Source organism: Chiloscyllium punctatum, chromosome 30 (genome assembly GCF_047496795.1).
Source record: "Chiloscyllium punctatum isolate Juve2018m chromosome 30, sChiPun1.3, whole genome shotgun sequence".
Classification (NCBI taxonomy): domain Eukaryota; kingdom Metazoa; phylum Chordata; class Chondrichthyes; order Orectolobiformes; family Hemiscylliidae; genus Chiloscyllium; species Chiloscyllium punctatum.
Window position 1 is genome coordinate 22,811,805 of NC_092768.1, and position 27,658 is coordinate 22,839,462.

Sequence of the window (27,658 nt, forward strand, 5' to 3'; positions counted from 1 at the left end):
AGAGAAGGGATAAATGGGTCTTTTTCAGGATGGTAGGCTGTTAATCGAGTGCCACAAGGATCAATGCTAGTTGTTCATTATTTACAATGTATAACAATGATTTGGAGAAGAGCATCACATATATGGAGTTAAATTTGTTGATGACCAAAATAGGTTGTCAAGAAGAGGCAGGAAGTCTACAAAGGGATGGAAACACATTGAACAAGTGGACAAAAAAATTGGCAGATGAAGTGAAGTAAAACATCAGTAAATGTGAATATGTTCACTTTGTTGAGAAGAATAGAAAATCAGTACAAAACTAAATGGAGAGAGGTTGCAGAATTTGGTGATAAAGAGAGATCTTGAGTTCTGGTGCTTGAAGCACATGACATTAGCATGTAATGTTAACATGTGATTAGGAAGGCAAATGGAATGTGTTTTTTTGGAGCAAGGAGTCCAGCATATAAAAGAAGGCAAGTACTATTACAGCTCTGTGGGTCAGCATTATGTGCAGTTCCCTTCCCCAGTAACTAGTGAAGGCCTAGTCTTTAAATTTATTCAAGCCTGATTTAGATAGATTTTCAATATCCAAGGGTTTCAGGGTGCAAACAGGAAAGGTGAAAGCATACCCAGATCATTCATGATCTTTTTGAATAATGGAGCAAACTCAAAGTGCAAAATGACCTACTCTTGTCCCCAGATCCTATGTTATTTTGAGGCTCTATTATACGTTGTAAGTCCGTGGGCCTTATTAATAGTTCTAAGGCAGTGTTGCTATGTTGCTTAGAGGTTTTTTGATTATTCTCACAATTTAATACAGTGTAATTCTGTGTAAGTTATTGGTTATTCTGCATTGCAGTGTAATCCTGATGATTTATTGGATTTTCTGAGACTATTGCAGTGTAATTTGTTGGGCCTTGGTGGATTCTTCTTTGTCCACAGGATTCTTACTGCTGATACCCAGTGGTCTTACCTGTTGTTCCTACAGTGTAATTCTAACAGTTGTGATGTGAGGTAAATGATTTAAATATAACGTTTGGGTTTCTACACGTGCCATGTGGGCTTTGGTCTGTGAGAGTTTAATAATTAATTTTGAGTATTTCTGGAGCCATAATTCTTTTACAAACTTTATCAAAGACGGAGAAACAGTGTTTTCTGGATTGATAATGGGAATTTATTTCTAGCTTGAGAGATTAGTGAGCAGACAGAATAAACATTGAAAAGCATTAACTTGTTTTGGATTTTAAACAGTCAGAATTTGTTTTTGCTGAGGAGAAAATCCCATTGATTTGAAAACTTTTGGTTTTAGTTCACAAAAGTCTTTAGAGATAAATATTAGAGCAGTTTCAGTCGGAGAAATAAACAGTAAAGAAATTGATCAAATTTAGTAAGGGTTTTGAGTTCCAGGACAGTAGTTTTTGATTATAACCCTGAAGGGAGTATTTGAAGATGGGAAAGTCCAAGTTTGTGTGTGTCAATAATCAAGGAAGAGGCTATCAAGACTGAGATTTGTGAAAAAAAACCCCTGTAGATATAATGGAGGAGGGAACACTCCCTCTAGTGTTGAATACTGCAAAGTGATGGCATTGGGATAGATGGAACTGTATTTTTATTTCAAAATATTTCAAACTTGTGTGATATGCAAACAATTTGGTTTATTCTATTTTATCTTATTTCTTCTGCATAATGAACTTCTGATTTCTAAAACCAAATCTGTAGCATTGCATGTTTGTGTTTGATGATAGACCACCATGTTAAATGAAACAATAGATCAAGTCAGATTTTGGTTTGGGTTCTAACTTGAAGTAACATCAGCTGGGATCATAACAAAGGGTTGTTCCTGTATTACAGTGTAATTTTGTGGAGTTTACTGGTTATCCCAGCTTGTGTTACAGTGTATTTATGTGAGGTTTATTAGTTTTTCCTAGGCTTTGTAACAATGCAAGTGTTTGCATTCCACTGTTTTTGTTGATGGTCACCACTTCTCTCACTTACGCAAACTTTTTCTCCAGTTCTTTCACCTGGATGTCTATAATAGTGATGGCTCCCCTTTAACTGTGGATCAGATTCACATGCAACTGCAGCAAATCAGGAATCTGTCGTGGAAAACAGATAAGGAGCCATTGGGTGTGTTAACCAGTGACCACAGGAACACCTGGGGACAGGCCTACAATACCCTCATGAAAGGTAGAGTCAAACAATGCAGGGTTGGAGAGAGCATAAACCTGTTTGGTTTTCAGGCTACATTCTAAAAAGCTGCTGATTGTTGTTACAATGTTTTGCTTCAATTTTGTTTTCTAGAAAAGATCCAAAACTTAACTCACCCCAGAGTTCTTTAAGGCTGATTCAATTTAGTCATATGCACCATTCAGTGAGGGATGTGTTGGTGTTCGGTGAATGTAACTGAATGTAAACATGTTAACTCAATGTCTTCTACCAAATGGCAAAGCAGGGATGGACTAGCTGTGCCCATAAAGAAGGTTTAGAATTCCAACCCGTCCTGTCAAGAATCCAATTTAAGGAGACCCAGTTTTTAAAGACAGGATGGAAAACTGTGACAAGAAAAATATGTTACTGCTCACCTTTTCTGAAAATTCATCATTATGTATGGAGCACAAAGTAATTTCATTTTACATCTAATATCTGAATATTGTTTACAACAATTGATTTCTGTCTTTTCGAAAAGACTTTGTAAATATACATACACTGTTCTTACTAATTTGTGGTTGTTCTTCTGGTTGAATTGTAGAATGGTAGCAACAAAGGAGGAGGTCATTCTGCTTTTTGAACCTCTGCCAGTTCTCTGAAAAAGCAAATTAATTGTCCCACCCTCTTCTGCTCTACCCCTGTAGCCCTGCAAATGTTCTAACTTTAACTGTTTATTGTGGTTCTGTTCGCCAAGCTGGGCATTTGTGTTGCAGATGTTTCGTCCCCTGTCTAGGTGACTTCCTCAAGTGCTTGGGAGCCTCCTGTGAAGCGCATCTGTGATCTTTCTTCTGGCATTTATAGTGATTTGTCTCTGCCGCTTCCGGTTGTCAGTTCCAGCTGTCCGCTGTAGTGGCCGGTATATTGGGTCCAGGTCAATGTGCTTATTGATTGAATCTGTGGATGTATGCCATGCCTCTAGGAATTCCCTGGCTGTTCTCTGTTTGGCTTGTCCTATAATAGTAGTGTTGTCTCAGTCGAATTCATGTTGCTGGTCATCTGCATGTGTGGCTACTAAGGATAGCTGGTCGTGTCGTTTTGTGGCTAGTTGGTGTTCATGGCTGTGGACCGTTAGCTGTCTTCCTGTTTGTCCTATGTAGTGTTTTGTGCAGTCCTTGCATGGGATTTTGTACACTACGTTGGTTTTTGTACATACCGGATCATCAATGCCACACTCACAGGAATTCGATTCACTCGAGAGGAAGAAAAGGACAACCAACTCCCATTCCTAGACGTGATGGTACAGAGAACACCGAACGGAGAATTCACCACAAAGGTATACAGGAAAGCCACACACACAGACCAAGTCCTGAACTACAAAAGCAACCACCCCAATACACACAAAAGAAGTTGCATCAAGACACTGTTTAAAAGGGCCACAACGCACTGCAGCACACCAGAACTGCAAAAAGAGGAAGAGGAACACCTATACAAGGTATTCGCCAAAAACGGATACCCGCACAATTTCATCAACAGATGCCTAAGGGAAATACAACGGAACGAGGACATGCCGCAACCCAAAGGACTAGCCACACTACCATACATCAAGAGCATTTCCAAACTGACTGCGACCACTAGGACTCATAACAGCACACAAACCAAAAGCCACTCTCAAACAACAACTCACCAGAATGAAGGACCCGATACCCAGCATGAGCAAAACCAATGTAGTGTACAAAGTCTCATGCAAGGACTGCACAAAACACTACATAGGACAAACAGGAAGACAGCTAACGGTCCGCAGCCATGAACACCAATTAGCCACGAAACGACACGACCAGCTATCCTTAGTAGCCACACATGCAGGTGACCAGCAACATGAATTCGACTGAGACAACACTACTATTATAGGACAAGCAAAACAGAGAACAGCCAGGGAATTCCTAGAGGCATGGCACTCATCCACAGATTCAATCAATAAGCACATCGATCTGGACCCAATATACCGGCCACTGCAACGGACAGCTGGAACTGACAACCGGAAGGGGCAGAGACAAACCACTATAAATGCCGGAGGAAAGATCACTTCACAGGAGGCTCCCAAGCACTGAGGATGTCACCTCGACAGGGGGCGAAACGTCTGCAACACAAATTCCCAGCTCAGCGAACAGAACCACAACAACGAGCACCCGAGCTACAAATCTTCTCACAAACCTTTAACTGTTTCTACAATTCCCTTCTGAAATTCACAATTGAATTTCTCTAACCCCTTCCTATTAACATAACCATCCAGATTCCTTTTAAATGTTGTAATTGTATCAGCCTCCTCCACTTCCTCTGGCAGCTCATTCCATACACACACCACCCGTTCCAATAAAAAGTTGCCCCTAATGTCCCTTTTAAGTCTTCCCCCTTCTCACCCTAAATCTATGCTGTCTAGTTCTGGACTCCCCTACCCCAGGGAAAAGCCCTTGTGCCCTTGTCTACTTATCCTATCCATGCCCCTCATGATTTTCTTAACCACTATAAGGTCAGCCCTCAGCCTCCAATGCTCCAGGGAAAACAGCCTCTCCCAATAGCTCAAAACCTCCAACCTGGCAACATCCTTGTAAATCTTTTCTGAACCCTTTCAAGTTTCACAACATCCTTCCCAAAGAAAGGAGACCAGGATCGTATGCAATATTCTAAAAGTGTCCTAACCAATGTTCCTTACAGCAGCAACATGACCTCCCAGCTCCGATACTCAATGCTCTGACCAATTTTTTATTTATTTTGCCTTTGGTTTGTTTGCAACTCATCACTTTAATTTGATGTCTTCTGGTTCTTGATCCTTCTGACAATTAGAACATTTTCTGTCTATCTACTTTGTTTTGACCATGATCAAATCTCCTCTCAATCTCCTCTTCCCACCGGGGTGGCACAGTGGCTCAGTGGTTAGCACTGCTGCCTCACAGCACCAGGGTCCTAGATTCAATTCCAGCCTCGGGCAACTGTCAGGCAACATTCTCCCCATGTCTGCATGGGTCTCCTCCCACAGTCCAAAGATGTGCAGGTCAGGTGAATTGCACTGGGGTCACTTGTAAGAACAGGGCTGTAGGAAAAGGTGAACATTTCATTCAGACACAGAATTACTATGTATTCAATACAAAGCCTTTATATTACAGTACCTTGTATTAGATACTGTTTATATATATTTATTTATGTAAAGAGTAGTCCTAGAGAATTTACTTACCAGTATTTGGAACAAGGAGGCGCAACTTTTAAAATGAGGGCTTGGTCATTCAGGAAGAAAACAACACACACTTCTTAGAAAGGCACGTGGAAATGGAAATTGGCAAATCTTTTCCTAAGAAAGCCATATTACATCGCCACACCCCATGAGGTCAATTGAATGTTTCAATGCCGAGGGCAGATTATTATTTGATAAGGATATTGGGAAAGAGACAGATATAGAAATAAATTTGCAGTGCATCCATGATCTGGTTAAATACAGGAACAAGCTCAGATGGCTGAATGGTCTCTTCATGTTTTTCTTCTTCCTTTTAGTAAGGCTTATACTCTTTACTATGATATCACCCTCAGACAAACTGAACAGAGAATCCGTACGGGCCATTCAGAAGAGCATTTTCACAGTGTGTCTAGATTCTCCAGTCCTGAAGATCTCGGAGGAGAAGTATACAAGCCGCATGGCAGCTCAGATGTTGCATGGAGGAGGGAGCTACTCAAACAGTGGCAACCGATGGTTTGACAAAACTCTGCAGGTAGGAGACACTGAGACAGCTTGCTGAACTCAATATAGCACTTCATGATGTGAGAGATGCATTTACTCAGTACCATAGTAAGAGTGCTTTGAGCATCCAAATGTCTCACTGTTTCCAGAGTGTTAAAAGTACCAAATTCCATTGAAAGATGTATACTGCGGGAACTCAATAGTGTTTTTGTATGAAATGTGTTAAATTTACATGGTTGGTTCATGCCTGAGGAGTACATAAATGAATACTGTCTCTTTGACCTTTCCCTGCTGACAGATTTTGGTTCCTCTGCTATGCACATGATTTTCACCAAATGCACAAATTCAACACAATGAGTCTGGTGCTGGGGCATATAGTTTGTGTTACCTTAGAGACTGGGAAAGCTGTGACCAGTAATTCACCTCCTGATTCCTCACAGGACAACTTAGTAATAGAATGGTATACAGCCTACCTGCACAGATAGATGCAGCTCTGAAAATGCTGACAATGCTCAAAACCACCCAAGGCAAAGCAAGCCACTTATTTGGCATCCTATCTAACACCTTTTTTAAGGTGTCCTATCATCCTTCATTGGTACACAGTGGTTGTACCATTAATAAAATAAGTGGGACAATACGGTGGCTTAGCAGTTAGCACTGCTGCCTCACGCCACCAGGGACCCGGGTTCAATTCCAGCCTCTGGCAGACTGTCCATGTGGAGTTTGCACATTCTCCACCCACAATCCAAAGATTTGCAGGTTTGATGAACTGGCCGCCCTCAATTGTCCATAGTGTTCAGGATGTGTAGGTTAGGTGCATTAGTCAGGATTAAATTGAGAATAATAGTGAAGGGGAATGGATCTGGGTGGGTTTCTTTTCAGAGGATCTGTGTGGACTTGCTGGGCCAAATGGCCTGTTTCCACACTGGAAGGATTCTATGAACTTACCCAGGCTCCTTCAATAGCACCTTCCAACTTGCGACCTCTACCTCCTTGTATCACCAGTCCTTCACAAGAGAAAACAATCTGAAACTCCCTTTGTAACAGCACTGATAGGGATAAGTAAAATGTGCTCGCCTTGCATTTGATGCTTACATCTTAATAAGTAGTAAGAATTCTAAAAAAAATGATTTCTTCATTGACTGGAGCAGGGAGATATCTGGCTGAGACTGAAGTAGACCATTGGGGGCAAATAACTGGCACTTTGTAACAAACTTTGCAATCAGAATTGACATAATTTTGCCATGATCACAAAAGACAATGTACTCAAATCTACATGACCATGTTGTTAGAATCAGGGAGATAAAAACAATGACTGCAGATGCTGGAAACCAGATTCTGGATTAGTGGTGCTGGAAGAGCACAGCAGTTCAGGCAGCATCCAAGTAGCTTCGAAATTGACATTTCGGGCAAAAGCCCTTCATTCCTGATGAAGGGCTTTTGCCCGAAACGTCGATTTCGAAGCTACTTGGATGCTGCCTGAACTGCTGTGCTCTTCCAGCACCACTAATCCAGAATCAGGGATATATCTACTGTGAATAAGAAACAACTTGGCTCTTCTCTCCTTATGATAGCAGACGTAAACTAGAGTCATAGAGATGTACAGCATGGAGACAGACCTTTCGGTCCAACCCGTCCATGTCGACCAAATATCCCAACTCAATCTAGTCCCACCTGCCAGCACCCCGCCCATATCCCTTCAAACCTTTCCAATTCATATACCCATCCAAATGCCTTTTAAATGTTGCAATTGTACCGGCCTCCACTACTTCCTCTGGCAGCTCATTCCATACACATACCACCCTCTGCATGAAAAGGTTGCCCCTTAGGACCCTTTTATATCTTTCCTCTCTCGCCCTAAACCTATGCCCTCTAGTTCTGGACTCCCCAACCCCAGGGAAAAACTTTATCTATTTATCCTATCCCTCATAATTTTGTAAACCTCTATAAGGTCACCCCTCAGCCTCTGACGCTCCAGGGAAAACAGCCCCAACCTGTTCAGCCTCTCCCTATAGCTCAAATCCTCCAACCCTGGCAACATCCTTGTAAATCTTTTCTGAACCCTTTCAAGTTTCATAACACCTTTCCAAAAAGGAGACCAGAATTGCACGCAATAATTCAAAAGTTGCCTAACCAATGTCTTGTACAGCCGTAACATGACCTCCCAACTCCTGTACTCAGTACTCTGACCAATAAAAGAAAGCATGCCAAACACCTTCTTCATTATCCGATCTACCTGCGACTCCACTTTCAAGGAGCTATGAACCTGCACTCCAAGGTCTCTTTGTTCAGCAACACTCTCTGGGACCTTACCATTAAGTGTATAAGTTTTGCTAAGATTTGCTTTTCCAAAATGCAGCACCTCGCATTTATCTGAATTAAACTCCATCTGCCACTTCTCAGCCCATTGGCCCATCTGGTACAGATCCTGTTGTAACCTGAGGTAACCTTCTTCGCTGTCCACTACACATCCAATTTTGGTGTCATCTGCAAACTTACTAACTGTACCTCTTATGCTCGCATCCAAATCATTTATGTAAATGACAAAAAGTAGAGGACCCAGCATTGATCCTTGTGGCACTCCACTGGTCACAGGCCTCCAGTCTGAAAAACAACCCTCCACCACCAGCCTTTGTTTTCTACCTTTGAGCCAGTTCTGTATCCAAATGGCTAGTTCTCCCTTTATTCCCTGAGATCTAACCTTGCTAACCAGTCTCCCATGGGGAACCTTGTCGAACACCTTACTGAAGTCCATATAGATCACATCCACCGCTCTGCCCTCATCAATCTTCTTTGTTACTTCTTCAAAAAACTCAATCAAGTTTGTGAGACATGATTTCCCATGCAAAAACCCATGTTGACTATCCCTAATCCCTAAACCCATGTTGACTATCCCTAATCAGTCCTTGCCTTTCCAAATACATGTACATCCTGTCCCTCAGGATTCCCTCCAACAACTTGCTCACCACTAATGTCAGGCTCACTGGTCTATAGTTTCCTGGCTCGTCCTTGCCACCCTGAAAGAGTGGCACCACGTTTGCCAACCTCCAGTCTTCCGGCACCTCACCTGTGACTATCGATGATACAAATATCTCAGCAAAAGGCCCAGCAATCACTTATAGCTTCCGACAGAGTTCTAGGGTACACCTGATCAGGTCCTGGGAATTTATCCACCTTTTATGTGTTTTAAGACATCCAGCACTTTCTCCTCTGTAATATTGACATTTTGCAAGGTGTCACCATCTATTTCCCTACGGTCTATATCTTCCATATCCTTTTCCACAGTAAGTACTGATGCAAAATACTCGTTCAGTATCTGCCCCATCTCCTGTGGCTCCACACAAAGGCCACCTTGCTGATCTTTGAGGGGCCCTATTCTCTTCCTAGTTACCCTTTTGTCCTTAATGTATTTGTAAAAAAACCCTTTGGATTCTCCTTAATTCTATTTGCCAAAGCTATTTCATGTCCCCTTTTTGCTCTTCTGATTTCCCTCTTCAGTATACTCCTACTGCCTTTATACTCTTCTCAGGATTCACTCGATTAAGTAATCAAGTTTTACCTGGAATGTTTCATGCATTAATGTAAAATTCACTCAGCTGGATCTGTAATAGTCCTTGTATGTGAGCACTTGTATCTGGCTATCTAAGCGTATCTCTTTGTGTTACAGTTCATTGTTGGTGAGGATGGATCATGTGGTGTTATATATGAACAGTCTTCTGCAGAAGGCCCACCCATTGCCACCATATTGGACCATGTTCTCGATTATTGGTAAGAAAATGCATATAGTAAAAAGTAAAATCCTTTTTGTTTCGGTTAAGGTTGTTTCCGTTCTAAATACTGTATGTCCTTATTTTTATCCTCCTTTATCTATACTTTCTCCAGCTTTTGAGATCATCTCAATGTGTTTATTTCTTCCTGCTATTAAAATAGAGAAGTTAACTTCTGCCAAATGGGGTTAAGGGCTCCATCAGGATAGCAACAGAGAAATATCATGGTTAAAGCTCTGTAAATTTCTCAAATCTTTATTAGGGTTCAGACAAATAAAAAGCTGGCAGACCATAATTTTGGTGGAATAGATTAAGAGGATTTATTAAGTTACAAAGCAATGCTTCACAACTAGGTGATATTTTACAAGTTACACATGGTCTTTTCTCTCTAGAGCATCTTGAACACAGACTAACACTAACTGTGATCTGATCTGATTTCCTTCTTCTGTTTCTTTCTTCTTTGACCTGCTTTCTCCTGTGAACCTTCATAATTATGTACTAGACCTTTTCAGAGAGTACTTTTCAATCGCTCTTTAACTCCAGAACACAGCAAATCTCCTCCCATATTTGGTAAAAGCAGCGGTATTTGTAGCAATCTCAATAAGATTGATATTCCATTCAAACTTTTATCAAAAGGACATCAATACTTTATCCATAGCTACAATCCAAACTACAACAAAGAATGTTAGCATGCAGACATCTTACTGGATTTATCTTGTACTTTACATTAAGTCTTTAGTAATACAAACAGAAGTATGCAGACAGAATGACTATTTATGTCTAATCCAATGTATGCAAAGAGCTAGTCATTGGACTGGCAGTTAACTCTTTGCTTGCCCAAAGCCCATCCAAACTTATATAAAGCATAATACCTAAAATGCACAGCACTGGGAGCATGAACATCTTTGGCATATATCATTAGTTTATGAAGCAGGAAGAAAAGATTTGTATTTTTGTAGTACCATTTATGATCACAGGATAACCCAAAATGTTTTACAGTCAATGAAATAGTTTTGAATTTTAGTCACTGTTACTGTGAAGAATTTGTAGAAACCAAATTGTCCATAGCAAGATCCCACAAACAGCAACGTGATTTTGACCAGATAATCTATGCTTGGTGATGTTAGTGGAGGATAGACATTGACGGAATCTAGGGATAATTCACCTCACCTTCTTGAAACAGATCCATGGGATCCTTTATGTCTACCTAGTAGGTCAGGTAGATCCTTAATTTAAGTCTCAATAAAAAGAAGTCTCTCTAACAGTGTAGTATTCCCAAAATATTGCACTGAAATGGCAGCATTAACCTTCATGCTTGGGCCCTAGAATGGGATTTGAGCTTTCAACCACCTTACTTAGAAGTAAGAGTACTAAAAACTGAGCCACAACTGACACAGCCTAATCCCTGTCAGCATGTATTAAATAACCTTTTAATCATTTTTCAATAGCATGAAATATGTATCCTCATTTCTGAATAATTGAAATGCAAAAATGAGCATAAGTGGGATCCAGATTTTCTCCAACTGTTTCTGATTTGACACATATAATTCCATTCAATCTGCTGGCATACTGACCACTCCCAAGCTGTTTTATGCAGCATTGCCAGTAAACAGATTTAGTCAGAAGTGATGTAATGGAAAAATTGTGATATTTTCATTCAAGTTGTTTTTGGATGTCAGTTTAATCTGGTAAATAAAAATCACTGATTTACGGAAGAAAGAGGTGGTAAACAATACATGTGGTTTTAATTGTTTCACAATTAGTCTCAGCATCCCCAAATAGGAGATTCTATGTTTAAGCCCCTGGGCAATGGTTTGGCAGAGGTAATGAGAAGGGATGGAACACTGGATCCAAAAGTCAAAAATTAGAGATTTGGGTCAGAATTTGTAGTGGGCAAGTTACAGAATGAGTTCCATCTCCCACTGAATCGGATGAACACATCCACTGACGATGAGAACAGAAACTGTAACCAGTTCCCAATTACAGGCTGACTTGGGGAATGAGGTACTGAGTATGACTAATAGTAAGCATTAACTTTGTAAATTACTTGACCTTCAAAAGTGATTGACTTTTGTTTTGTAAATCAATGCTCTTGTTTGTAAACAATAAAACATCTAATTAAAGTATTGCATTTATAGTAAGGACCCAGATACAATTCGAACTCCCATGATTCCACTGCCTTTACCAAAGAAGCTTTATTTTTACATCACTCCAGAGATTAAGAGAGATATTGAGCATGCCAAACAGAACCTGGACATGTGAGTACTCTATCTACCAGTGCTGTCTTTGGGTATTTATAAGATTGGATGAAAGGAATGTGAAAATTGTTTGTGTCTATTACCTGTGATTCAGCTCTTGGTTTATGACACTTGATCTATGTTTCATATTCCTTCTCTTAGCTAACAGTTTCCTTCCAACCCAGTCAGTGGGGTCAAGACAATCCTGAATGAACACATACCTTCAAAATGAGGAGATTTATTCAGTGTATCTACAGTGAAATTGTAACTGTGTCTATAGAAAACATGTTTACAGTTTTGCCATGCTTTGTGGAAATCCCACCCTTGGGACATCTGCCCAGAATTGGTTAGATAGAATTTTAACTTGGTTTCACTTCTGTTTTTAAAGCTGTTAGCTTGAAATCAACCAAACCAGTGCAATAAGTTGCGAAATTTACAAGTTGCGGAGCTGGAAAAGCAGCAGGTCAGGCACCATCCAAGGAACCAGAGAGTTTACATTTCGGTTTACATTTTGGGCATAAGCCCTTTCTCATTCCTGATGAAGGGCTTATGCCTGAAACATTGACTCTCCTGATCCTCAAATGCTGCCTGACCTGCTGTGCCACACATTTTGACTCTGACTCTCCAGCATCTGCAGTCGTCACTTTCTCCGAATAAGTTGTAAAGTTTTAAGTGTGAATTCAGTTCAATAAAATTCACCATTGATTCAGGATGAAGTGGTCACTGTTAGGAAGTCCCATAAATTGTCCCATTTCCTGGCTCTCAATGGAAAAAATAAGCTGTTTCTTTTGGGTGTAATGAGAAAGGGTACATTTAAAAACATTGAAATACATTTTTTTCCAATTCAAAATTAGGTTGACTGTCATTGGCATGACCAGCGCTTGTTGCATGCCCCAATTTGTCTCTGAGAAGTTGATCTTGGGCTTCTGTTGTCCATGTTGTGTAGTTACATTTACAGTGTTACTGGAGACTGAGTTCAGCTACAGAGAGGAAAATATCATTTGGTAACTAGGCTGCTCTCATGCTTCTAAGTGGCAGAGGTCACAGATTTGGAAGGTACTGTCGAAGGAGTCTTGGCAAATTGCTGCAGTGCATCTTGTAGATGAGACAAGCTGCTATGTCTGAGTGTCAGTTATGGAGACAGTGAATGTTGCAAGTGATAGAAAGCATGCTGTTTTCCTTGGATGGTCTTGGTTTCTTGACTACTATGTGGTACATTCATTCAAGCAATATGATGTATACAATCTGACTCACACCCAGTAGACGGTAGGCAAGCTACTCGACAGACTTCCCACCTCTGACCTGTTCATTTTAGCCACTATATTTATGTTGCTAATCAAGTTGAGGTAACCCCAGGACATTGGGAGTGAAGGATTCAGCATTGGTAATGGTATTGAGTGTCGAGGAGTGATGGTTAGATTCTGCCATTTAGTGATGGTCTTGGTCTGGCACTTATAGTCCAAATGTTATTTCTTATTTACTAAGAAACCAGCAGTTTAGTTACCAAGTAATTCTGCACATTTTTCTAAAAGAAAAGCTCATTTTCAGTGACTTACAATTAGGACATCCACAGATGTGAAATATATACTATGACTAAAAATGCTTTTCTTCTGTGATGAACTATTTTCAGCTGTATTAACATAATTTCACCAAGTTACCACTTATGTGTATTCAGGAACATTTTAAAAATAAATTTTGCAAACCAAGATATGCAGTTGGGTTTGAGCAGAAACTTGAGGATAAACATTTGCAAATTTTATCACAGATGGTGCAGAATGCAGGAACTTTATGCAATGTATATTTTTATAACATTTATGATGCAGTGAATTATGTATGAAAATTTGAAAGCTGCTCTGAGATCAATATTTGCTATTGTGATTGGTAACTGACCTGATTTCTCCATTTTTTTGTAATCAATTCCTTAGTAAATAGATAAGTACATGCCTGCATGTTGTACTTTAGATGGATAAAGGACACGCTTGGCAAATTCCAGAAGTGTTTTTCGAAAACGTGTTGTACCTTTGCACATTCAGAAAGTCATGTGTAGAACAATTCCATCAACAATGCATGGAAACTATGTAAGGATCTCTTCATGTACTGGTTTCCAATGGAAACTGAGGTTTTAGTTGTATCATCCTAATCCTAATCTGAGCAGGTTGTTATTATTGTGGAATTAAGACTTGGCTAAAATTGTGCTTCTGTTACAGTTTAGTTAACGACTTGGACATCAGCTGCTTCACCTATAGGAACTTTGGCAAGAACTTCCCCAAACAACATGGTATAAGTCCAGACTCCTTTGTTCAGATGGCACTGCAATTGGCATATTTTAGGTATGCACTTATGGTGGAAAAAACATTTCTAGCTGTCATTTTGGTGATGTTGAATTTAATCTCGCACAACTATAACGAGTTCAGTTACAGTTTTGATATGCTCGATAATTAACGTTGATACAAATACTATTGGAATTGGATGGCATTTAGGATCTGCACTGAAATCCTTCACTTGACTTCTTCCTGATTAATTGTGTCTTGTATTGGCTTCTCCAGAGACCTTTTTTTTCTCTTTACATGTTACATTTGTATGAATTATTTTGATGGAATTTTTAAGATCTTATCGAAGTTTCATCCATTCAAAGGTGAAATGTTTCATTTTTAAAAGCATAATGTTCATGTTTACATCTAGGAGTTTACATCAACAAGACGACTGAGAATGCTCGACGTGATAAATTTGCTTGGTGTATGTAATAGCACAAAGTTTTCATTCCACTATCCTGAGGCAGATATATATTAAAATTGTTTGAGGTTAAATAATGACACTGTGCCAACTAGTGATCCCTCTTCTATATAAAATTAGAAAGAGGTCATTCCATTTCAACAGGTTTATGGTGATATTCAGCCTCTGTATATACCTCCTTCCACTCCTCTCCATCTACCTTTCAGCATATCCAAAAGTAAAGTCTATATAGGTCCACAGCAACATAGGGCTGCTCTCTCATTAGAGAAGAAACAACTGATGGTGGTTTAACCTGAGGGCCATCACACCTCAGATAAGGGGAAAGGTTGAGAAGGATGGTAACCTCAGTCAGTGTGGGAACTGAACACAAGCTGTTGGGATCATTCTGCATCACAAACCAACCATCCAGCCAATTGATCTAACTAATCCCTATAACACTATTCATTGCTCTCTCATTGTTGATTTCCATGATGTATAGGAGTCAGTGTTGGACTGGGGTGGACAAAGTTAAAAACCACACAACATCAGGTTATATTCTGACAGGTTTATTTGGGACCACTAGCTTTCAGACCACTACTCATTCATCAGGTGGTTGTGTAGCAGGACCATAAGACACAGAATTTATAGCAAATGATTACAGTGTCATGTAGTTTAAATAATATTTTGATATATTGAACAAATATATCAATATATCACTTTAACTGCATGACAATGTAATCTTGCTCCATAACCACCTGATGAAGGAGCAGTGCTCCAAAAGCTAGTGCTACCAAATAAACCTGTTGGACTATAAGCTGGTGTTGTGTGATTTTTAACTCTGTTAAATTCATCCCTGTTCTTCACCTTGACTCCTGTCTTTGATAGCGATGTCCATTTTCTAACCATTCTATTAGTTAAAAAAGTCACTCTGAATTCCTGCTGGATTTATTATCTTGCATTTATAACTCATAGTTATGGTCTTCTGCTCAAACATAAACATCTCTTTTTTGTTAACTCTAGCAAATTGTTTTGTAATCTGGAAGCTCTTTGTCAAAGTAACGCTTGCCTTCCCTAGCACAAAAAAAGCTCTGGCTTGTTCAACCTTTTTAGTTTTATTCTTCTTGCTATCATAGTTGGAATGTAAATGTTTTTCAACATCTTCTGAAATGGGTGGTGATGACCTGGGTATATTTTGAATTCTCACTGGCCAGAATAGCACACATTGGAAATGGGATGAATAAATAATTTGTTTCAATGTGGATGTTCAACTTCCATTTCAAATGATCTTTTCAGTTCAGCAGTAGATACTGCTGCTTTGGTCTGTCTGCTTCAGACAATCCATTTGATTGGTTTTTCTAACATTTTTGGCTTTTCCCCAGCTATGTCCATCCATTGCTAGTTTAAAGTAGTGACATCTAGGCACACAACCAATGTCATATCAGTTATGATGTCCAGTTGATTAAGGGATGTGACTGTGCCTTGAGTTGTGTTTCATTCCTGTCCAGATAACATACATTTTGTTATCTGTGGGGAGAGAAATGAGCTAAAGCATCTAAATCAGTGACCTTCCATGAGAAATTAATTTAATCTGAATTGTACTGAATTGCCAGCACATTATGGGAATTCTCATTTGCCAGTTTAAAATGTTATGGCTTTAGGAGCCTGTTGGCAGGTTATAAGCACAGTAAGGTCTTTGGGGCTACATTTCTCTGCACTGTACCTTCAGGGTAGAGTAAGCCTTCCTGTCTGATAACAACATCAAGCAGCTTGAACAGTTAAAACACTGAGGCTGCATATTAACTCACGTGTTGTACCAAGATGTGTTTGGAAATCATTTTTTACTTTTGGATATCAATTGTGGTTAAGCAAAATGGATTCAGCTGGAAAGGACTTTTTATGTTAGTTCAGGAAATGTGGGTGTCATGGGCAAGGCCAGCATTTCTTGCCTGTCCCTAATTACGCAGAGAACAGTTAGTAGTCAATCACATTGGAGTCCCACATTGGCCAAACCAGCTAATAGTGACAAATTTCTTCCCTAAACAACATTAGTGAACAAAGTAGGTTTTCATAACAATCAACAGGGGTGACATGATCTGTTAAGTGAGCTTTTGATTACAGCTTTTTATTGAATTATCTGCCATGGTGGTGGAATTTGAAACTTTATCCCTCAAACATTCTGCATGAATAGTCCAGTAATATCAACTCCTCTCAGCATTGAATGCAGTTTTAATTTATAGTAAACCCAAAATCATCTTGGTTTCAAGTTGAAAATAATAGTGTTGCTTTGCATTCGTCTTTTCTGGATTTGTTGCAGAATTGGCTGTTGTTCAACCATGCCTATTACTCTTACTTTTATTGGTCTTTACTGCTACTTTCAGGATGTACAAGGAACTGTGTGCCACATGTGAGAGCGTTTCACTGAGAAACTTCCATTTAGGACGCTCTGATGTAATCCGATCATCATCTTCAGATTCCTTGGAGTTTGTGATAAGCATGGATGACCCAAAAAAGGAGGTACTTTGTCACTAGAATTTACAGAAATGTGTTTTGCTCCAGCCCTGAAATTAGTTTGAGCTGGTCAGGTATCAGCAATAGGAACTTGATAGCTTTTGAACTGGATTCTGAGTAAGGGTCACTGGACCCAAACCATTAACTCTGATATCTCTTCACAGATGCTGCCAGACCTGCTGAGCTTTTCCAGCAATTTCTGTTTTTGTTTTGGATTTTCAGCATCTGCAGTTGTTTTGGTTATTGTTGGGAATAGCTGAACCTTTTCCATTGGAGCTCTAGTCACGAAGGATTTTGATTCTATGGCCCTGATACTCACTCGCTGATTCCAGTGATGACTCTCACTGGGGAATGTCATTCCCTCACCAACCCTGACTGGGGATGATCACTCATTAAGCCCAGTACTGACCCTCACTGGGAATCTCTGCCACTAACACCAGTCACTGACCCTCAATGGGGAAACTTTCTTACTCACTCTGGTACTGACTCTTGCTGGCAAACATTATTCTCTGACCCAAGTACTGACCCTTGCTGGCAATCTCTCTCATTGACCTTTGCTGGGGAGTATCTCCCACTGACCATCATTGGGGAATCTCTCACAGATCCCAGTTGCAGAACCTCACGAGGGTTTCTCTCTCACTGACCCAGTCATTGAATCTCACTGAGAAACCTCAGTCACTAATTCCAGAACTGACTCTCACCACAGTCTGCACTGTCTGATTGCAATGAGACCAGCAGAGAATATTATTTTTAAGGTGTAATCAAGTGAAGATAAATTGATCATATGCAGTTCTATCTGACATTATGGACATTAATTACGTAAGGAACTCCTCTAATCTTAACATGCTGCAAAACATGTGATCGCAAACCAACCTTTTCTGCAGTAACTTTTTTGTTTACTTTGTGTAAATTAACCAATATTATCATAATGTGATTTTCTCCACTTCTAATAATAGATAAACCAGAAGAGAGCAGCACTGGGGAAAGCTATTGATTGCCATAGTGCTTACACTGACATGGTAAGAGAGTGTATGGAGAACCTGTACCATTATTCTTCATGAATTAAGCTGCACTGTAGGTCTGTTCATGAGCTTGGACTTTCTTGTTGCATTTTCTTTGATTGGTCCAACAGTCAGTGTGATTTCAATTAATTTATTGGAAGTGAAAAGATTGTTTCTTTGACAAACATCTCCAAATAGAATTGAGTGGGAGAAGGGTTGATTACAAACTGTGGGAGAAGGAAGTCAAGGATTAATGAAAGCAGTCTTACATTCTCAAAAGTTGTAAATCTGAGGAATCTGAGATTAGGTATGAAAGGATTACGTGAACCTTTCAAAATGACAGTTAAGGTTCAGTTGAGGGAGTTTATGAGTAGCAATAAGGAAGAATGGAATGTTGAGGAAGGCAGAAAGAACTATTAATAATTTTGGTATTTCAGTACGTACAGTAATGTAGACATTAATTACTTTTCACCTTTCCACTGGGGTGTTAGTCTGTGCAGAAGCATGAAACTAAGTATGAACCCTTATTATTGTGGCAAGTAAAAGCCACAAGAGGAATTTATATTCAATACTATTGGTATATTGGTAGCGGTTGAAATAGAAATGCTGAGGATATTAAAGACTATTTGTAGCTTAAGAATCTAGTTCTGAAACTTTCTATATTACTAAGCCTTGAATTATATAGAACACTGGACAGGATCATTAAAGTAGATGGCAGTCATTAGCTATCTGTGTAATTTAAATAGAATGTTTAACTTTCAATAATAATTTTATTTTGTTTTACTCACAGGCACTTAAAGGATTGGCAATTGACAGACACTTGCTGGGCTTGAAGCTCCAGGCTATTGAAGAGGGTCTGAGTGTACCAGAGATCTTCATGGACACATCGTTTGCTGTGGCAACACACTGGAGACTCTCAACAGGACAGGTAGGTTCAAGCTGGAACAGAGAATGATGATTTCCATTTCCATAGCTATCTGAAATGTCATTGGCATTACCACACAGCAGTCTCTCCCAGACATGTGTCATTGTCTCATTGTCTAAGTGTCCTGTTACCATGTTCCAAACAGTAAAATTCTAGTACTTTGCTTGCTCATTTCATGAACGGATAATTACCTATTTTACTCTGTCTCTTTCCTTTTCTTTAAATGCCCGGTTGTGTTTCACACCTTACAATCTCCTGGGATTGTTCTAAAACCTAAAGAATTCCAGAGGATCAAAACCAAACCAAACCAAACCTCTCTCTATAGCTGCTATCCCACACTTCTCCAAATAAACTCCCTTGAATATTTTCCAAGAGGAGCCACAGTTTAGTACCTCATCTAAAGCAATCATCTTCAACAAAGCCGAACTCTCTCTGCAGTATTACTGAGAAGGACTTCCAACAGCAAAACCTTTAAATATCAGCCCAGATTAAGCACTCCAATTAGGGCGGTAATAGCTTGTCAGTTCAGGAAAATGAAGTCTGGGAGAATGTAGGCACTTGTAAAACCAGAGGGAAACTTGCAGGATATTAGGGAAGATCATTTACAAATTGCTATGCCACTGCAAGATCAAGCTATGTGATACAATGGTTAAAATTAAAATTACCATTGAAATTAAACATTGAGGAAGAAAACTTTGCAACAAATGTTCAATTACACATGCAGCTTGATTTTTAAAAATTTGGCTCATGAATAGCCCCAAAACTTAACATAGAATATTCTTGCACACTATTGAGCACTAAACTAGGTTGGAATTGTATTGTTTTCTGTTGTGAAATGCAAAATGAGATGACAGCAGAGGTTAGTTACATCAATATTTTTCATGGAATGCGTGTCACTGGAAAAACCAGCATCTGTTGTCCATCTCTAATAGACCTTGAGAAGGTGCTGATGCTTTGTGTATAAGAGCACTTCTGGATATGAAAAAAAAGAGAAGCCATTGCTGAATTGCCTTTTTGAGCCACTTCAATTAATTTGGTATAGGTACACTAACAGTGCAGTAAGAAAGAGTTTCAGGATTTTGACCCAGTGACAATGAAACATCAGTGATAGGATTCAAGTCAGGATGACTTCTGGGGGGATGTACATGTGGGAGTGTTCCCATGCACTTGCTGCCTTTATCCTTCTCATGATTTAGAGACGCCAGTGTTGGACTGGAGTGGACAAAGTTAAAAATCACACAACACCAGGTTAAAGTCCAACAGGCTTATTTGGAAGCACTAGCTTTCGGAGCGCTGCTCCTTCATCAGGTGATTGTGATCAACCACCTGATGAAGGAGCAGCATTCCAAAAGCTAGTGCTTCCAAATAAACCTGTTGGACCATAACCTGGTGTTGTGTGATTTTCTTTAACTTTGTCCCCCTCTGCATCAGAATCTTGGTTTGGAGGGTGCTGATGCTGCATTGCATCTTGTGGATGCTACAAATTGCTGCCATGGTTGTGGAGGAAGTAAAGGTTTAACTTAGTGTTTTGGATGCTGATCAAGGTGGTCTCCTGGAAGATACTTGTTGAATGTTGTTAGAGTTTTACTCATCTAGCAGGCAAGCAGACAGTATTCATCTCGCTCAGGTGCAGGTCAGGTGAATTGGCATCTAAATTGCCCATAGTGTTAGGTGCGTTAGAGGGAAATGGGTCTGGGTGGGTTACTCTTCGGAGGGTTGGTGTGGACTTGTTGGGCCAAAGGGCCTTTTTCCACACCGAAGGGAATCTAATCTAATCATTAGGATGATCCCTGGTACAGAGGGATTGTTTTATGAGCAAAGGCTTAATAGGTTGGGACTCAACTCACTGGAGGTTAGAAGAATGAGAGGTGATCTCATTGAAACATTTGGAATTCTTCAGGGCCTTGGCAGGGTAAATGCTAAGAAGATGTTTCCCCTCATAGGAGAATCTAGGACCAGAGGCCATGGTCTCAGAATAAAGGGATGCCAATTTAAAACTGACATGATGAGGGATTTCTTACTTCAGAATTAATAGCCTTTGGAGCTCCTTGCCACAGAGAGCAGCGGGGGCAGAGGCCTTGTGCATATTTAAGGCTGAAATGGATTCTTGGTCAATACAGGAATCAAGGGTTCCAGGGAAAATGCAGAAAAGTGAACATAAGGAATATTGGATCTCACTTGATCCTGTTGTATGGCAGAGCAGGCTTGAGGGGCCAAATGGTCCTATTCTTGGTCCTATTTCTTATGATCACTTCTGACTTGCTTTGTAGATAACTCAGACTTGAGGGAGATAGCACATAAGGTTTTTACTGCAAAATTCTCAGTCTCTAGTCTCTTGTAGCCGCAGTAAGTTGGTGGTAGATGGAATATTAACAAATGTATTGGGAGGACTAGCTAATCCTCATTAGCATAAAAGTAAAATAAAGAATTGCTGGTGGTCTAAAACAAAAATTGAAAGTGCTGCAGAAACTCAGCAGATATGGCAGCATCTGTAGGGAGAAAAATAGAGTTAAATATTTTGAGTCTAATGACCCACATTAGCCTCTGGAACACGCAAACAATGGTAAGATTTAGCATCTCTCCTGAAGAATTGCCTCACAGACAGACCCGTCAATGCAATTCAATGAGCAGAAACAGTTTTGGTATATTGAGCTGTGCACTTCTATTCTTTTGGCATCTTGGAAACTACACTTAGCTAACGCACCTCATATCAGCCACCCTTGATCCTCAAAATGGCTTTGGGTGATCGAATTTACTGAATCAACTGCAATTGCACTTTGATTCATCTTGTTAGCTTCTGCTGCCATCTGGGGTCAGACACATTGATCTAAGCCCCATTTTTTGATGTACATGTTATGGAGTAAAGCTATGTGGATGGTTTGGTGATGGAAATGTGATTTACTTTTCCCTGGGCATGTAATTCCAAAATAGTAACCTGGCAGAAATGGGGTTATTTTTGATGCTATGCATATGTTATATATTTTGATGCTGGAAGATTGGTCTTAATGTTAAATTTTTTTTTGCCTATCTAGGTGGCTGCCAGAGCAGACTGTGTGATGTGCTTTGGTCCCATGGTGCCAGATGGATATGGTGTCTGGTACAATCCCTTAGAAGATCACATCAATTTCTCTGTCTCTGCCTTCAACTGCTGTGAAGAGACTAATGCAGAATCATTTTCAAAATCCCTGGAGATAGCTTTATCAGACATGCAGAACTTAGTTTTACAGACATCTGGTCAGGCTGCATAGGCGGGTCAGGAAGGAATAGTCATTCTCCTGCACAAGGAAGAAGGCATATTGTCTATTGTGAAGTCATGTTCAAAAGTGTTGCTTGGTTGAGGCAGATGGTCATTTGATCCAAATACTAACTGAATTGTTAGTCAGTACCCATCCTAATACCTAGTTGCAAGATGCTAGGAGGCACAAGAATATACTTTCAGTACATTTTTAAAGGTCAAGTTTTAAAGCTCGTTGTTCTCAATATGTGTTTAATGAGACTCAAATTTGACATTTGTCTGATATAATATACACCTGTCTTGTGTTTACAGTAATGTTACAATGCGATGTGTTTATGTGAATGTAAGAGATGGGCTTCATTTATTATTTCTGCTGAATGTCCTTCCGTTACATAATTAATGATGGACACCTTCCCTGGTACATGAATTGATTTCTACATAGGTCAATGTATGCAGAAAATAGAAATCTGTTACAGCTATCTGATAAATCCAATTACTTATCTTTTGCTATCTTCATGCACACGTTGTGCATTCTATGATTGCCTCTCATCCCAAAATCTAACCATGTGGTACAGTGAAGACCTGTAGAACATAAACACTAATCTGTGATTTATTGTGTTCCACCTATCACCTATCAACCCTAAGACTACCCCCCCCCCCCCCCTTTCACATTTTGTTTGCGGTAACATTTCTGTGTGTTTGTACATGAAACTCCCAAGACGGGAACAGAATTTGTCAGCAACAGTACCATAGAGTTTGGTCGTACAGTCACTGAGAAGTTCATCCTGAGTATGTGGGTTAGGTTTGAAGCTTGATCCCAAAGAAGGTGATAAATAGTCACCATCTTTTAAAATGGAATGTTTGTTCAGAAAGAATGAGTGATTTTGAAGTATATTTCTCATGCAGATACTTGGACATATTGCTGTACACATGTTGGTTCATGCCAGTGTTATGAACACTACTACTATTGATAAAAGGTGATAAGGTGCAACGAACATTTTAAATAAATAATTATTTCAATTTTTTTTCTCAACTGCATTTCTTAGTATCTATTTTTCATGCAGTTGCTGTAGTCTATTGCAAATGTGAATTGAGAAGAGTGAGGTAACTTGAGCTTGGCATCCATCCACAAGATTGTAAGTTTGTTCTATCTTGAACAAATACATGTAGACTCAGCAGGAAAAGGTCTTTATTTTTTAATTGCTGTAATTGTTGTGGTTCTGTTTGCCGAGCTGGGAATTTGTGTTGCAAACGTTTCGTCCCCTGTCTAGGTGACATCCTCAGTGCTTGGGAGCCTCCTATGAAGCGCTTCTGTGCTGTTTCCTCCGGCATTTATAGTGGCCTGTCTCTGCCGCTTCCGGTTGTCAGTTCGAGCTGTCCGCTGTAGTGGCCGGTATATTGGGTCCAGGTCGATGTGTTTGTTGATAGAATCTGTGGATGAGTGCCATGCCTCTAGGAATTCCCTGGCTGTTCTGTTTGGTTTGGCTTGGCTTGGCTTGTTGTTGGGACAACACTACCATTATAGGGCAAGCCAAACAGAGAACAGCCAGGGAATTCCTAGAGGCATGGCACTCATCCACAGACTCTATCAACAAACACATCGACCTGGACCCAATATACCGGCCACTGCAGCGGACAGCTCGAACTGACAACCGGAAGCGGCAGAGACAAGCCACTATAAATGCCGGAGGAAACAGCACAGAAGCGCTTCACAGGAGGCTCCCAAGCACTGAGGATGTCACCTAGACAGGGGACGAAACGTTTGCAACACAAATTCCCAGCTCGGCGAACAGAACCACAACAACGAGCACCCGAGCTACAAATATTCTCCCAAACTTTGAATTGCTGTAATTGTTAACACTGTGCATTGTTATGGCTCACTGTAGAGGACATTCACAACTTCCCACTCAAGTTTGTTGTTGATCCTTATTCAGTGTTTGCATCAGGTTTTATGGATACCGACACCACAAAGAGACCATTAATGCCATTATCCTTTTGCTGGCCTATGAAAGGGCAGTTCAGCTGAGTCCAACACCATGCTCCATTTTTCCATAAACCTGCAAAATTTGCCATTTCAGACACCTTAAAGACAATTAGGAATTGGCAATAAATGCTGACGTACCTAGCAATAAGCACAGAACATAGAAACGTACAGCACAGAACAGGCCCTTCGGCCCACAATGCTGTGCCGAGGATTATTCCTAATCTAAAATAAAATAACCTAACCTACACTCCTCTCAATTCACTGCTATCCATGTGCATGTCCAGCAGTCGCTTAAATGTCCCTAATGACTCTGCTTCCACCACCACTGCTGGCAAAGCATTCCATGCATTCACCACTCTCTGCGTAAAGAACCTACCTCTGACATCTCCTCTATACCTTCCTCCTAACACCTTAAATCTATGACCCCCCGTGCCAGTCAATCCTGCTCTGGGGAAAAGTCTCTGACTATTGACTCTATCCATACCTCTCACTACCTTGTATACCTCGATCAGGTCACCTCTCTTCCTCCTTCTCTCGAGAGACAAAAGTACAAGCTTAGTCAGCCTCTCTTCACATAAGACAAGCCCTCCAGTCCAGGCAGCGTCCTGGTAAACCTTCTTTGCATCCTCTCCGAAGCCCCTGTATCTTTCCTACAGTAGAACTGGATACAATATTCCAAGTGTGGTCTCACCAGGGACTTGTAGAGCTGTAGCAAAACCTCGCAGCTCTTAAACTCGATACCCTGTTAATGAAAACCAAAATACCATATGCTTTCTTAACAACCCTATCCACTTGGGTGGCAACTTTGAGGGATTTATGCACTTGAATACCAAGATCGCTTTGTTCCTCCACGCTACCAAGAATCCTGTCTTTAATCTGATATTCAGCATTCAAGTTTGACCTTCCAACATGCATCACTTTGCATTTATCCAGGTTGAACTTCATCTGCCATTTCTCAGCCAGTGTTTTACATCATGTCTATGTCACGCTGCAGTCTGCAATAGCCATCAATACTATCAACGGCACCTCCAACCTTTGTGTCATTGACAAATTTACTAACCCAGCCTTCAACCTCCTCATCCAAGTCATTTATAAAGACTACAAAGAGCAGAGGCCCAAGAACAGAGCCCTGCAGGACACCATTCACAATCAGGCAGAATACTTTCCATCTACAACCACTCTCTGCCTTCTGTCAGCCAACCAAGTCTGAATCCAGATAGCCAAATCTCCCTGTATTCCATACCTGCTGACTTTATGAATGAGCCTACCATGATGAACCTTATCAAATGCCTTGCTGAAGTCCATATACACCACATCCATTACTCGACCTTTGTCAACCTGTCTTGTCACCTCCTCAAAAAACTCAATAAGATTTGTGAGACATGACCTGCCCCTCACAAAGCCATGCTGACTGCTATGCTTTTCCAAATAGTCATAAATCCTCCCCTCAGAATTCTTTCCAAATCCTTGCTGACCACAGAAGTAGACTGACTGGTCTGTAATTGCCAGGGATTTCCCTATTCCACTTCTTGAAAAGAGGAACAACATTTGCTTCCTTCCGGTAGAGTGACGAAGCAAAGATCTTCACCAGCGGCTTGGCAACCTCCTTTTTTGCTTCCTGGAGCAACCTAGGATAATTCTGGTCTGGCCCTGGGGACTTATTAATCTTAATGTTTGTCAAAATTTCCAGCACATCAACTTCATAAATCTGGATCTGGTCAAGCCTGTACCCCAGCTTCTCAAAGTTCTCATTCACAACAAGGTCCCTTTCCTTAGTAAAAACCAAAGCAAAAATCTCATTAAGGGCTTCCCCCATCTGCTCAGACTCCACACACAAGTTCCCTATGCTATCCCTGACCGGCCCTACCTTCTCCCCGATTATTCTCTTATTCGTCACGTATGAGTAAAACGCCTTTGGGTTCTCCTTAATCCTTCCTGCCAAGCTTTTTTCGTACCCCCTCCTGGCTCTCCTCACTCCATGTTTGAGCTCCTTTCTAGTAAGCCTGTAATCCTCTAAAGCTGTACTAGATCCTTGCTTCCTCTACCTTACGGGAGGCTACCTTCTTCCTTTTGATGTGAAGCTCCTCTGTTCTCATCATCCAAGGATCCTTAATCTTACCCCTTTTTACCTGTCTCAGAGGAATAAATTTGTGCATCACTCGCAACAACTGCTCCTTAAACAGTCTCCACATGTCTGCTGTGCCCTTTCTGTGCCCTTTCCCAATCTATACTTCCCAATTACGATAGCGTCATAGTTTCCTATTCCCCAATTAAACATCTTTCCTTGGTAGCTGCTCCTTTCACTCTCCAAGGCTATGGTAAATGTGAGGTAGTGTGGTCACTGTCACCAAAGTGTTCTCCCATCACGAGATCTGACACCTGTCCTGGCTCATTGCTGAACACCAAATCCAAAATAGCCTCTCCTCTTGTCGGCCTGTCTACGTACTGAGTAAGGATACCCTCCTGAACATACCTGACAAAAACAGCTCCATCCAAACCATCTGCAGTAAGGAGATTTCAATCAATATTGGGCAAGTTGAAGTCACCCATAACAACAACCCTGCTACATCTGCATTTTTCCAAAATCCCCGGCCTATCAATTCTTCAATCTCCCTACTGCTATTAGGGGGGTCTGTAGAAAACCCCCAATGAGGTTTCTGCTCCCTTGTTGTTCCTAACTTCCACCCATACTGACTCAGTAGACAACAAACCTTCCTCAACAACCTTCATTTCTAAAGCTGTAATGCACTCTCTGATTAGCAATGCTACACGCCCTCTTTTTCCACCCTCCCTATTCTTTTTAAATGTTCTAAACTTTAGCTCTGTTTCCAGCCAAACTCTGCTGAGTATTCCAGCATTTATTTAACCATCTGCTACATTCCTAAATATTGTTGAGACCTTTTCACATCCACCGAAGAGGGCAGGTGAGGACTTAGCTGAAAGACTCATTTGGAAGATGGTACCTCTAGCAGCATAGCATTCTATTGGTGTCAGATTCGAATGTCTGCCTGGTTTTTGTGCTCAAGCCTCAGCATTAGGGTTCAAACCCAAAATCCTGGGTTTCCACCTGAATACTTCCACTCAAATCTTATAATCTTAACTATGCTCTCATTTGATCTGATTGTACCCATGTACTATTTAACTTTTATAACTCCTGGGTTCATCTGAAACTTTTAAGTGACTTCATTCACCAGATAATAATCTGGAAGGGTAGGCTTGTCATATGGTCAAACTGTTGTCCTATAACATTCTACAATCACCAGAAACAAACGTTTGCTTTCAATTGTTCTTGGTCTCTTTTTCCTGTTACTTTTTACTTGTTACATTGTGTACAGTTGTTATCAGGCTGTTGATTCTATTAAAACTTCAGATTTGGGAAAACACAGCAGTAAAGGAAAACTATTCTCTAAGTAAATAAATATTTAGAGGCAATCA

The 27,658-nt window shown here is 40.4% G+C and overlaps 1 protein-coding gene across 2 annotated transcripts in view; it reads left to right on the forward strand.

The window, feature by feature from the left end:
• LOC140455270 (carnitine O-acetyltransferase-like) overlaps positions 1–23,272 on the forward strand; it is a 53,427-nt gene extending 30,155 nt beyond the window's left edge. For both annotated transcript variants that reach the window (XM_072550010.1, XM_072550009.1), the window contains exons 6-14: positions 1,992–2,166; positions 5,707–5,885; positions 9,522–9,622; positions 11,760–11,879; positions 14,066–14,188; positions 16,949–17,084; positions 18,035–18,097; positions 18,870–19,007; positions 22,037–23,272. In XM_072550010.1, coding sequence (XP_072406111.1) covers positions 1,992–2,166; positions 5,707–5,885; positions 9,522–9,622; positions 11,760–11,879; positions 14,066–14,188; positions 16,949–17,084; positions 18,035–18,097; positions 18,870–19,007; positions 22,037–22,252 — 1,251 coding nt within the window. In that variant the 3' untranslated portion in view covers positions 22,253–23,272. The remainder of the gene's footprint in view (positions 1–1,991; positions 2,167–5,706; positions 5,886–9,521; positions 9,623–11,759; positions 11,880–14,065; positions 14,189–16,948; positions 17,085–18,034; positions 18,098–18,869; positions 19,008–22,036) is intronic.
• Positions 23,273–27,658: the final 4,386 nt, after the last annotated feature.